The sequence below is a fragment of the Myotis myotis genome, unplaced genomic scaffold (genome assembly GCF_014108235.1).
Source record: "Myotis myotis isolate mMyoMyo1 unplaced genomic scaffold, mMyoMyo1.p scaffold_m19_p_15, whole genome shotgun sequence".
Classification (NCBI taxonomy): domain Eukaryota; kingdom Metazoa; phylum Chordata; class Mammalia; order Chiroptera; family Vespertilionidae; genus Myotis; species Myotis myotis.
This window is the reverse complement of record NW_023416319.1, coordinates 28,533,420-28,547,823: the sequence shown is the minus strand read 5'-3', so window position 1 is coordinate 28,547,823 and position 14,404 is coordinate 28,533,420. Positions and strand designations below refer to the sequence as shown.

At 37.0% G+C, this 14,404-nt stretch overlaps 1 protein-coding gene across 3 annotated transcripts in view; it reads right to left on the bottom strand.

Annotated features, from left to right (window-relative positions):
• Positions 1 to 14,404, bottom strand: part of PRKG1 (protein kinase cGMP-dependent 1) — a 1,061,913-nt gene that overhangs the window by 27,630 nt on the left and 1,019,879 nt on the right. For all 3 annotated transcript variants that reach the window (XM_036336760.1, XM_036336758.1, XM_036336761.1), the window contains one exon: positions 9,587 to 9,683. In XM_036336760.1, the coding sequence (XP_036192653.1) occupies positions 9,587 to 9,683 (97 nt within the window). The remainder of the gene's footprint in view (positions 1 to 9,586; positions 9,684 to 14,404) is intronic.

Sequence of the window (14,404 nt, the reverse complement as noted above, 5' to 3'; positions counted from 1 at the left end):
TCAGAGCACCGAGGACGACTGGTGGGAGCTAACTCAACAAAGTTGGTCTGTTATGCGGAAGCTTGTTCTCTGAATAAAGTCCAAGGAACATGTTCATGACAAAGCATCCCCAGATAAACTGACAGCTGCCTCAAGATCACTGAAGAATGCTCAACTCTCAGATGAGCTATGCCAAATTGCTGGAGTGTGCTTCTCTCCACTCTGGTTATAGTTCTTAATCAGATTCACCGAATTAGGCAAAGGGCTCATAATAAAACTTTCACAACCAAGTAAACCAGTAAACTAACTCTCAGATTTTCTACTCATGCATAAGCTCTAGGCTGTTTTGTCTGCATCATTTCCCAATATTCCTCTATTGCCAGACCACTCTGTTCAGTCCTATTATATACTGCCCTTAAACTCCACGTTCAGAAAAACATCACTGGCTCAGTTCTGTAGCAGCAACAATGCTGAAGCAAGGTATAAAGTAGCCATAAAATTCAAGAGGAAAGAAAGGCCTGCTATACATTAAACCCATGGATCCACACTGAACTAGATTTACAATTATACATGTAGAAATTAAAAACATTTAGTGTAAAACAAGGTTTTAGCATAAGAAAATATGAACCAGAAAGGGCTAATCTTTAGAGATAGAAAATAAGTTAGTAGTTGCCTGAAGTGGGGGTGGGAATGGAAAGTATTTGCAAATAGGCCCAGGGGTTATTATAGGAGAGAGAAATGTTCTAAAACTGGACTGTGGTGATGGTTGAACAATTTTATGGTATGTAAATTACACCTCAACAAAGCTTTTAAAGAATTTTAAAAAGAGAAAAATGCCAGAAAATGTGTACACTGATATTTTTCTAGTTCTAGTTTTCATAGATTTTTTAAATTGACACTCTAAAGAATTAAATGTCCAAAAAGCCTTTCCTTCTATGCTTATCTTTACCCCTTCAATAAAATTTTCTTAATTAATCAAGACCATATTTCATTTTTACACTAGTTTCTATGAACTACTAATATTTTTATTAAAAAAATTACCTTATTACTTATTTACTCACTATTAATTCAAATTTCTAAATAAAAGAAAGGTCCTCATTTCCTAAAAAGAGTGGGATTATGGGTTGGTTTAAGCAAAATGTACATAATTACCACAAAATTCTTTTAAATTATCTAGTCAAAATAATAGTTATTTACTGAGCAATGCCTTATAGTATCTTAATAATGTACATACTACAATCATATGCAAGTTTATGTAATCTTCTTGATCCTCATATTCCTCACTTATAAAATAGAAATAAAATCACCTTATGTTATATACACAGATCTTACACAGTGTAAGATCAAACCAGATAGTGTATGTGAAAATAGTTTGAAAATTTAAAAGTGCTACACTGGAGCTCTAGCCGGTTTGGCTCAGTGGATGGAACTTTGGCCAGTGGACTGATAGGTCCTTTCAATTTCAGTCAAGGGCACGAGATGCTGGTTCAATTCCCAGCAGGGGGCATGCAGGAGGCAGCCGATCAATGATTCTCTCTCATCATTGATGTTCCTCTCTCTCTAAAAAGTGCTACACAAGAATTATCTTATTACTATGACATCTAAGAAATGGGGGAATGCTAATTAAAACGATACTTGTAAAATAATATGTATAATGTCTGAATGAAGAAGAAGGTATAGGAAAAAAATCTGTCTAAATTTAAGGAAGTTATAATTTCACAGAGAATGAAAAAGGAATGTTATTACTACGACTCAAATAATTCTTTGGATATGACATTGTCAGGAGGACCTGACTTACTATACTCATGAAAGAAAGTGAATGTTTTAAAGTGCACAGAAAGCTTCTATTCTATAAATTAGTTTTGAATTTTATTCCTCAACATTCCTTAACAAAAAAAAATGTTAATTCTTATATGATAATTACTTTTCTCTGGGTACTATAAATTTTAGGCAAGCATAACTATAATCTTAGGAAGACTCCTGTTTTTTTTTAAATTCTTTATTGTTTAAAATATTACATGAGTCTCCTTTTTTTCCCCATTGACCTCCCCCTGCCACCCCCTCCCCCAAGCACAAGCCCTCACCCTCCTACTGTCTGTGTCCATTGGTTTTGCTCATATGCATGCATACAAGTCCTTTGGTTGATCTCTTACCCCCATTTTCAATCAGTTGTTAAAATTTCTCTTCTCACTAGCTGTCCAAAAAATTTTTTTAAATATATTTTATTGATTTTTTACAGAGAGGAAGGGAGAGAGATAGAGAGTTAGAAACATCGATGAGAGAGAAACATTGATCAGCTGCCTCCTGCACATCTCCCACTGGGGATATGCCCGCAACCCAGGTACATGCCCTTGACTGGAATTGAACCTGGGACCTTTCAGTCTGCAGGCCGACCCTCTATCCACTGAGCCAAACCGGTTTCGGCAGCTGTCCAAAATTTGATCTCTGCACTGCACAACACCATCACACATTTTCTTTTCCTCTATCTGGCCCACATCTCCTGATCTCACAGCTCAGTGTTCATGCTGAATACTATGTGGTTTATCTCCATGGCAAAGGGGGGTAATAATATGAGGAACAGAGTATGACTTAGAGATAAATTAAATGTATACATTTGATAAGCTGCCCTGAAACATACAGAATGAACTTTTCTATATTTATTTCCAGAAAGCAAAGTCATTTTATTTAAAAGCAATGGCTATTTTCAACATTACTAACAAGGGGACTGTTTTTCCTTCTCATGGAAGGGATCTCTCTGAAAGCGTTTATCTAAAGTTTTCAGGGATGTGGACTACATCTTGGCACAAAGTAAACTGCCCTATCCAGAAGTGAAATTATGATGTTTATCTCTGGGATCAGCGCCACCTAAAAATAGCCTGTCTAGTCACCTTACAGTGGATTCTTTTATTTCATGGATGGAAGTTTAGAGCTGAATCTGTGTTTATATGCTTTCATCACTTGATCTAATACCCCCAAGTGCCTGATACTTTAAAGTCTAATCTCCTTTAAGAATATAATACAGTTATACTCTGTGAATTGCTATCTAATAATATTTCTCACTGCTCCCCCACACAACTTCTACTCTAGTCAGGCCACCTGCTTTGACCTCCTGTGAAAACACGTGGCCTTCTGTGTTGTAAACTTTGCCTGGAATGGCCTTTCCCCATCTGTTTACTTAAATCCTAACCTATTCTCTAAACCTGGCTTGAGTCCTGTGTCTTCTCAGGGCCTTCTCTATTCTATCAACTCCAAATACTCTCTCTGTTTTTTGAAATACTGAGAATCTATCTGCATAATTTAGAATTTACTATAATACTAATGAGTTTCATTTACTATTTTTTATATATGTTGATTCTATCTTCTTACTTAAGAGAAAACAGACATCCTTTGAGGGCAGGAATCATAGCTGATGTTTCTATATCCCACAAGATATATTTAGGGAATTTCTTAATAATGAGATGTTGCTGAATGTGATGTGCCCATAAATTCACTTGGGTTTAAAAAATCAAATTTATGTCACAGAAACCAAATAGGCAGCTATGACCAAGTGTTAACTTTTGGATGAAGTGTTTTATCGCCAGCTACTGAAGCCTTGGGAAGACATGTCTAGTGACTCCTAGATTTACATCGATGTTTCTAGAATAACATGCAGGTTTGGAGGAGGAATTGTTTTAGTTAACTGTAGGACACTGATTTCAAACACTTTTAATGAAAAGTATTCATTTTAAAAGATAGCTGGTATATAAAATGTGTATAACAGCAAAAGATGTGTAAGGAAGTGACTGTTCTATTTGGCATCCTCGTGTAGTCAAATTTTTAAAACTATCATTGTACAAAGAATATAGTCTACTGTAACAAGATGAATTGAGGCATATCTTACTTTATTAGCATATGTCAAAGTAGAGATTGACTTTCCTACCTGTGGTTGCAGCTCAGAAACTGTCCTGTGGTTAGATGTTTTAGGAGTCCCATTATATTGGGACTGCACCTATTCTGCTCAATGGCCACTTTTTGGATTAGATTTTCATCAGCTATCAAAATAATGTATTTATTTTAGCAATCAGTACTATTCATCACAGTTAATCATGTGTGTCAGTTTTAATTCTTTCGAAGAGTAAACATAAAGTGAGGATGGCCTATTTAGTGATAAACCCAGCTGAGTACACCTAGACAAAGGCTGTGTTACATTGAGACAAACTTTTTGTTTTCAACCACTGTCGAGTCCTTATTCACTTCGGGCACTGAGGACCCAAGGCCTTAGGGCAGCTGGGTTTCCTCCAGGCACCCTCTGCAGCCAAAAAATCACCGTGGAAAACCAATAGCAAGGCTGCCCGGCGGTCCCTGAGCTATTCTATTTCACTGCCGTGTGGCTTGGCAGTAAGAAGCTCTTGAAATGTTTTTGTCTTACGTGGGGTTTCCCTTTGGAGTTAAGCTGCCCGCTTTTCATGATCATAAAATAAAACTCTGTTGATTGAGCAAAGGGTTTATCACTTAATTTCTTGCTTAATCATCTCTTAGGTTCCATTTTTTTTCCCCCAATTGGTTTACATAGCTCTCCAGGCCTGCTTGCCTGTGATGGACCGTTTACAGAAAGTTGGCAAAAATACCATGGGAGTGGAGTGGACCCTGTTAAGTAAATGTGGTTGCCTGAGTGTGGCAGGCTTCTTGCCACCTGCACATGGCCCCTTCCTGGGCAATCTGACCCTAGGACTGTGGCCTAGAAGGAATAAGAGGTTTCAGAGGGCTGTGGGGAAAACTGGATATGATTCAGTAGTTTGCACCTGAAAATGATTTCTCATTGAGAGGTTAAGATGTGGGGCTTTACAATTTAGGAGAGAAATGGACAGATAAGAGCAGACTATTTCAGGTACACAAAGGTTCAGTGTGAGGAAAATTGAAAACTGCTTCCCATCTCCACTCATGACAGATCAGAAAGAAAGGAGCTTTAGTGGTTGGGGGAATTTCTTACACGCTATCACCGAAGGTCATTCTTTCTTATGGGAGAAATGCTTATAGTCAGGGCTTAGCCTGGAAATGGGAGGAAAAAAGAGCATAAGCATTCCATTCCCTTCCCTTTCTATGGCAATAGATGGAAATAATAAAGATAGGTGTCATTGGCATATTTTAATATTAATAATTACTATAGGAACATTGGCAATACATACTGACCTATGACATGTGAGGTACCATTTGGGGGGTTTTAATTCATATTCTCTTTGCAATCCTGTGGGATACATACCTATGTAACCCTCATTTTAGAGATGCGGAAACTAAGATTCAGAAGGTTTAAGTAAATGACACAGCTGGTAGGGCTGAATCCAGAAGTCTCCATCCAGTGCTCTAGCTTTTAAGCACCACATTACTATCTGATTTTTTTTTGCTCCACAGACATTTTACAACCACTAGGAGCAGCAAAAGATTCAGGGAAGGAAAAGCCTCTGAATGTTTGACAGAAGCAAAGATGAGTAGCACAATTATAGTATTTAATTCTAGGTTTATGTCTAATGCGGGTTCTTGAATTCTAGAAGATTTTTTTAAACAGAGGTGTACATGTGACAGTGAAGTAACATTTACTTCCGTGGTGGCTGTTGGAGGTAAGGAACTAAATCATTTTAGAATCCAGATAATAGGAAAAGCTTTTCATTAAAAAATCAGTTCAGCCAGCATGGCTCAGTGGTTGAGCGTGGACTTATGAACCAGGAGGTCATGGTTCGATTCCTGGTCAGGGCACAAGGCTGGGTTGAGGGCTCAATCCCCAGTAGGGGGCATGGAGGAGGCAGCCGATCAATGATTCTCTCTTATCATTAATGTTTTATCTCTCTTTCCTTCTCCCTTCCTCTCTGAGATCGATCTATCTATCTATCTATCTATCTATCTATCTATCTATCTATCTATCTCTATCATCTATCTAATTAGTAGTTCTGGGCAACCACAACAGATCTTTCAATGACTGCATGTTCTTAGGTCACTTATATGTTTTATTCTTGATTTTTTTTCCTGTAAAATGTAGATCTTGCCCCATGTTTTCCTCCCAAGATAGCTATCAAGGCAAAATCATATACTGGGTATGAAAACATCTGGAGATTATAAAGCAGGGTTCAAATGAAAGGCTTATTTTAGTTAGGAAGTAATACCAACTTATTAATAAACATTGTTAGTATCAGTTTCTTAATAAATTACCCTGCAGTGGTTTCATTTTATAAGAGTCTATCATAATGTTTCTTTTTTTTTATGTCACTGACTCAACGCTCCCTCCATCAGAGAAATGCCACCTCTTTGAAGAAACATTGTTCCTGGTGGCCTGAGCACGTGCTTCTCAGACTCTGATCATGAGTTTACTGGTTAGTTTACATAAGTGTCCCTTCCGACAGATGGCGAGTCCATGGAGGTAGTGCTGTTTCGGATTAAATTTTATAGATTGCAGCAAAGAGCTCACTACATAAGCGTATAAAAGTGATGGAGAAGGGATCTAATCCAAGGAGACAGTAATTATATCTTCCATATCTTTGTTCCTATATTTTGTCCAAGTATGTTGTTCTGGTATGGGAGGTAGTGGATTGCTGGATAAATAGATTTAGTATCTGACATTTAATAAAATCAGCACATAACACTGCCAGATGAAACAGTCTGAGGCGTGAAAATCTATTTGAAACGTAAGCTCCTCTCTAACAAGAGCAAAAGTAGAGTAAATGAGGAGTGTGACCATAGAGCAACGGGGCTGATGTTTCCTTGTGAGTTGTTGAGTCAAGCTTCGTATTTTACGGTCACACCTTAGAAATTAAGAGGCTCGCCTAGATGTCTCTACTTTAATTAGTAAATCATATATAAAAAGAGAGCTGAATTCTTTTCCTAAAAATATTATATAAATAAAATGTGGCTTTCTGAAAGATAGACTATAAACAGGTAGCGCTGAATGCATTAAGTCCATTCTTTAAAATAAAAAAACATGGGCAGAAAATATGGGATATGCCAAAAAACAGGAAAGAAAGCAGTACAGATGACTTAAAAGGCATTGTGAACAGGACATGTCTGACATTAAACTAGTTACAATCGGTTATTCTAAACGTATTTATGAAATAGCCTGAATAGCCTAAGAGCAGAATTCCCATGGGCAGAGACGTTTCTTTACTTTAAGCTTCTTAACAAATTGAACAAATACTTAAGTTTGTACCAGAATTATGTTCCCATCTCTAGAAATTGGCAATAAACCATGTAGCAATACTCCTGCATCAAAGTTCATTTAAGCTGACATCAATGATAAGAATGCTAAGAAGTCTCTGAAGGCTATGCCATTATGCAAAATGAGATGAACATATCTGGCAGTTAGTAAGTGGTAAAGACCGTGAGCATTGGATTCTAGTGTAATCATCAGTTAAAAGGCTAATCCGCATAGAACAGTGAAGAAAATCTGCGTATTATGATTATCCCTTGGTGAGTTTTGGGAAATGCAAGATTACGTAAGATGACATCACTTCTGAGGTTAAGGACATGTGCCTCTTGCCTTAATGACCCATTATGTATGGATTTTTTCATTGTATCTAAAGTTTTGCACACATTAATTCCTGAGGTTATGGCCTTCATTCGTCTATAAACATCCGTGTAAAAGTAAAATGTAATACCCTTGAGAAGAAAATTAGGCTGAAGTACTGTTGACTATCTCTCCTTGATGGAGATGATGCATAAATATATAGGTACTCAGACATACACAACCACAAAACACACACACATACATTCTTTTTAAATTGCATTATTTTTTTGAATGTCCACATTGAACCTTCCCTAATTATGTCATTAGTTGCTTGTGCCACCTCAGATATTTTCAAGTGAATTTTCCGGAAGTGTTACATTATCTGCTTGGCATTTAATTGTCCAGCTTGAAGTGTTCTCAGTGTTGACGAGTAACTCTCAATATTGCAAAAAATTCCTACATTGCATTTCATAAAATATCTCACTGGTAACTTGAAGGTTCACAACTCTCTAGGACTCCACAAAGTTGCAATGTTGTTGTGTTGATGTTTCTTTGTCAACTAAAACAGCAATTTTATTCTCCATATTGTTTAAAAAATATTTAAGAAAATATAACAGTCACAAACTCGGTCTCTTGGAAATTCTGTCCTTTATATACCGCTTCATTCAGAGAGGGGGTTAGGCACATACAACTATGTCAATAAACTCACCAGACACTACACGCATCATGGCAAGGGGCTCTTTCCTCCCTCTGTCCTCCATCAATGTCCCTCCATCCCACGTGCAAAGCTATTCATGTGTAACACTGTTAATAAATCTTCATTAGCTAGAACAGAACTAAAGGTTCTTTACAAATAAATCCAGGACTGCATGAATTGGCCAGATTCAGAAAAGCGAGAGGTTTTGCTGGGCCCTAACTTGATTTTTCCTCCTCGAACTAAAAATGCTTAGATCCTCAGAGGCACCCTCAGAAGGCAGAAGGCAGATGTAGTATTACTAAAATACCTCCGTGTGAAGGGAGACATAATACAAATTTAGTGAAACACACTGTGGCTCAAAAGCCTTCGTGTCTAATCTTTAAGTAAATAACATCTCACTACCTGTCAGAGTCAGAAGTCCCAATTGTAGCTCAACTGGACAAATAGCAAAAATAGCGCTGGACTGAATATACTGTCATGGAAGGGGGTTTCTCCGGTCCCCTGGTGGCAACAGTAACTGTTTACTACACAGTCGCAGGGAGTCCCTAACATACTGTACTGGCGCCTGATATCAGGGACTCCTCCATGTCAGCAGAGAGGTGGAACTTAACCTCTGTGCTCAGATAGGCTTCTTTCCCACAGGGTTGAAATGCAGCAATACAGTAACCAGAATGCATTTTAAAAATTTTTGTTGCAATGTCACTTTTTAAACTTATATTTCAAACAAAAGCATGATAGAGCATGATTTCATTTGCTTTATATCACATGCATGCAATGTGTTTAATGTATGAACTTGTACCCAAATGTCTTCATCACCTTCATGAAAACTTAGCTGTATGTGTGTGTGAAATAAATTGTATAAAATATTCAAACCATATTACCAAATAATGTTAGATATGTATAGGTGCTCGAAACTCGAGAATCACAGAATTATTACTTTAACAGCATTTACTTGACTTTTTTTTAAAGCAGTGGTAAGGATTACTATATATATATATATATATATATATATATATATATATATATAATTTCTCTTTATATATACTTAAACTTACATTTTAATTATTGTGATTATGGATAGAGCACATAATTAAAATAGTAAGCACTGCTCAGAACTGTGGAAGCAAATAAAGATCATAGAATATCAGCTGGGTAAGAAGAAGCACTTTGTGACTCCTCATTATGTAAATGTCTTTACATTTCACTTCCTCTAAGGTGGTTTTCTAAAAAGTAAATTTGTATTCATTGTATTTTTAGTTTATTGGCTACCTAATATAGCCCACTTTGCAAACTCCCCATGTGTTGATATAAAATTCTTTGGTACCAAGTTAGGAACCATAGCATTTAAAGATGAGAGAGGAAAAGAGAGAAATCTTATTACGGAGAAGAAGTAGAGCAGGAAGAGACAGGCTTTCAAAGGCATTCACAGAACAATGACCTACCAGTTCTACTCGTCCGAAACCTCCAACGCCAAGGGTGTCGATGATGTTGAAATCAGACAGCTTCAGGTTGGCGAAGAAAGCAGCCTCGGCTTCGTATCTGGATTTTTTGATGCGAAAAAATGGAAATTTCTTAGAGGTGCAAACACGAGTACCACGCACAACTGTAGTGGAATGACAAGACTGTGGAACAGGGTTTACCTGCTTACATTCCATCTTGCTTTTAGAGTCTGTGTTTTCTCACACTCATACTCTTTTGGTCCCACTGGTGCAGCAAAACATAGATTTGCACTTGTGTTTGTTTTTTTTTCAAAGGAGAAAAATACAAAGTACCCACTGCATGCCCGTCCTGTGACTGATAAATCCAGTTATCAAAGCAAAGTTACATCTTGGTCTTTTTCTCCGCGTCTTCTTGTGAGCACGGATTGTCTGAGTTGTTCTTTTGTGGTTCTGTTTTGGATTTTTTGGATTTGCTTGGTTTTGGTTTTGCTGTTCAGATTTTGGAAGGCAGTTTCTCATTAGTTTCCCTTATCCACAGGCTGGCAGTGGCTCCTATAAATATTTGCTAAAAGCAGCAAGATCATTGAGGTCTCTGAAGTGAAATCCCAGCCAGGTCTTACGAAAACAGATCCGAAAAGCTGAGGGCTGATGTGCAAAGGCCTGCAATGGATCGTCTCAGCAGCATATTCGCATTCCTAAAAAGTGTCTTCCCTTCGTTTATGTTTACCCACTGACTCTCAGCTGGTAATCCCAGCGTCTTTATGTGTGCAAGTTTCTTATATGAGTGATGGGAAAAGCATGGACGGGGCTCTCAAGGTCTAACGATGCACACATGCAAATCGGACACATGCGAGTGTGTCAGATGCAAAATAAGCATCTCCTGATGAGACGAGTGAATATGAGCTGCTTAAAATATCTCCTTGTTAAAGGCCCTACTATTTTTAGAAAGGGCAGGAAGGCAAAACGATGAAGATGATCCTCCCACTCATGAAAGTCAGGTCAGGGAGTGATCCAGCTGTCCCCAAAATAAAGTATTTGAATAGCTATGTGTAACCCATGACCTTCAGCCAGGCGGTACCTGATTCAGTATTGCACCATAGATAGACACGATGAACTTGCTAGAGATAAAGATACTGACACAGCTTGTTTATGCCAGTTTTTGGACAGAACCATCCACAGGCATGTCTGGAGTGAAGCTGCAGAACATTTTACCGATTCCATTATAACTAAGCACAAATTTAGACTCTCCACTTGGGAGAAATGTGAAACAGCTTTCTAGGTGAGCTTTCAACATTCTCCAGTTTACAACTACAGTTCTAGTTTTTAGTAAGTCAATTCTTGATAGATCATGAGAAGGTAAAAAAGCAATGTTTTTCATTATTGGCTAATTATGTGAAATCAACTCCCTCTAACACAGCCTTATAAACAAGACTACCGGTCAATCCTAATGGTATTTGTAGACATCTCTCAATACACAATCAAGAGATCAACATAGTAATTCAGGAGATTGTTTACTAGAATGGAACACAGGCAGCAAATGTGCATTTCTAGCATGCCAACTGCATCACTACTTTTGGAAAATTAAAACTCCATCCCATTTAAAGGGCCAATGGCAGAGTTCACTCCAACAGGTGTTTAGAAAGGACATCTGTTGGGATCAGAACCCATGATAGTTTGTATGCGGTCCAGCATTTGTTAATGGTCTAGAAAATCAATGAGATCATTTTTAATAATATCCTATGCATTTGCTGGATTTAGACTCTCAGCTATTAAGAGGGTGAACTCAGTCTACTTTGATACTAATATCTGATGCACACTATGGGTTGAGTACCATAGTTCTACTCCACGGAAGACTTTCAGGAGGTTCCAGAAACCATAGAAAAATTTAGGGGGTGAGTTAAAATGGTCCAGGGTAAACAGTCACTGCCCAATGAGTCTGGGGGTGATACATTCATGCCAAGAGTGTTGGGACTCTTTTAACTTGGTCTTGGCACCTGACCTTCTGGGTCTAGACCCATAGGAATGAACAATAATTCTATAATGGTTAACATAGCTATAAATAAGAACAAGATAGGTATAGAATGCAAAAGTTATAAGGCGATCACTTTGTGTTCACATTTTTACAGCAAAATTCTCTTGCCTATTTGTTTATATTCACTATCTGATTACTGACCGTATTATTTTTTAACCAGTAGGATGAAATCTCCTGTTAAATAGTACACATTTTCTCTGAAGCAATTAAAATCCACTTAAATATCCACTTCCTATACACTGGAAGTACCAATTACAGTTAAATAAAAATATTTCATAGGTTTTAATGAGAAGAGATCACTAACATTGTAATCATATGGCTCATCTTTGTTAATTAATTTGCTAATATGACTAGGTGAATTTTTTAAAACGCTACCTAGTTGGGTGATTTTATCTAGTGCCTGGTGATATGCAATTTGAAAGGGCCTTGTGATAATTGTGGTCTTGATCTTCTATCCTGTTCCTATTTGCTTCAGATCCTGATTCTTGGGGAAGTCAAACACTATAGGAATGCTACCAGATCAGTTTCTCTTTTCCAGTCAGGGAGATATTCTTGTTGAATATATCATATGCATTTATTTTTTTCGCATTTAAATTACTCTTTAGGGACAAGAGTCACATTTCTTCACAAAGACTCTGTACACTTTTCCTTTCTGAATTACTAACTTTTCTTTAACGTGGAAATCACCATCTGAAAGAAACTTTGTAAAAAAACTGAACTTTGGATGACTTAGCTTCTGCAGGTATCTAACCACTTTTGCACATAACGTGGAGGGATATTTTCAGTTTCTTTTATCTCAGGAATTATTTGTAGATAATTTCAATCCATCAATTATATCCTACCTTCTTTAGACTTGATAAAAGTTTGAGTGGGGAAGGAGACTAAATAAAGTAAGTAAGTGGCCATTGTTTCATAAAACAAACTTATTTTGCCAGAAGGAGGTAAACATGGAACCAAAGTTCCTAACTTTCTACTGTAGGGTACCAGGCCAAAGAAATTAGTCCAAGCTTCATGCAATTCTGAAATCCACCTGTGCAAAAGTATTTACAGAAGGGACCATTGCCAACTGATAAGGAAAATACATCAGTAACAAATACAATTCCTGTTGTTTTGGTTGCTTAAATTCTATCAAGGAGCATAAAACATATTTTCTAATGGTTTGAGATACTGATGTTAATGTTTTATTTATTTAGCCCATGGTGATAGGTATGGATCCTCTTCCCAGAAAAATGTAAATATTGATATACCTTTCTGCATATAACACCAAAAAGCTTACAAATTCCTAAAATAGGTTAATAACACACAAATAACTAAACCAGAGAATAGGTGTGTTGAGTGCAGGAGACAGAGATAACATATTGTTTCTGAAACATACTAGTAGTAGTTACCTGGGGCTATGGTCATTAGAATTCACAGACAATCACTAATTCATACAGGGTACTCTTTAAATAGTAAAACACTGAACTTTTCTTTTAAGAACTGCTAAAGAGGAACAAAGTTGCCTAGAATTCACCTCCTTTTTTATTTCTGCCTGTACAACAATGAGGTTACAAAAGTAATGAAAATGTAAATGTGTAGGTGTACAAATGATGGCACCAAGACACCAAGACATAGTCTAGTAACCAAAAAGCAGTACTGGAATAGTCTCAACCTCTAAAATTACATATCTGTACAGTATTATATTCACTTTTTTAAGGAAACAAACAAAAACCAGTAGACTTTTTTTCTATCTCTTGCCATATCATCAGCTTTCACAAATCCAAGGAGTAGGAATCATGTGTCCTTTGTTATTCACAATTGCTTTTCCAGTGTTTTCATGCCTCCATGAATCAACTCTTTAATTTATAAATAACAGAGTTGGGTTTTAGACCTTATGACCGACCATTATTATGAAGTCAACATCTCTAGCTATATGATGGAAACCAAATACAATGATTCAACCCAGTCCAAAATGTCTGAAGCTGAAAACTTTATCTTTGCCTTGATATTATAATAACAGAAATCACTCAGTATTTTTTAACCAAGCAGACAGTATCATGTGCATTTTTAAAGTAAAGGCCAGGGACCCAAAGGAACATAACAATAGTTCCCGATGGGTTACAAAAGGCAATGATTAAGAGCCAATGGAACAAAAGGCTAATGTGGCCCTGTTTGCTTTAGCTCAGCTTATCTACAATCCAAATTAGCTTCAGACGTCTACTCTAAGAGTTTCCAAGGAAAACCAAAACATCACTAGCATTCTTAGTCCACATGCAAATCAGTTACCCAGGTCTTTGCCTGGGCTCATGTGCTCTAGGCTGTATTTTTATGTCCTACTGATTTTAGTTTTGGGGGAAATCTACAAAAGATTTATGCCTCATTTATGCCTATCTACAAAAGAACTATGCCTCATTGTGCCACTTTAACTTGTATGTGTGAAAAGAGTAAGTCAACTTACAAAAGTAAAATGTTTTGATAAATACCCATGGCCTCTCATCTATGACTAAGTTACTTATTCTATTACTATAATAGGTAAGTTAGGTTCAATCAGACAGTCTCTACTCTGGACTTTAAAATAATTCAAGAGTACAACACAGCATACAGACAAAAGCTCATGACTTGTCCTGGCTCTTGTCAATGATTTTGTACTTCCAAGTCCTGTTTTCTTCAACATTTACACCTTTGTAGTAGAAGTGTCGACAAACATACACTCAAGTAAATAAGTGTAGATAGTTTGAGTCAGAATCCTGGTTTACTTAACTGTTCACATAAATGCCTAGAAATTTTCTTTCACTTTTTTTTGTCTAAGA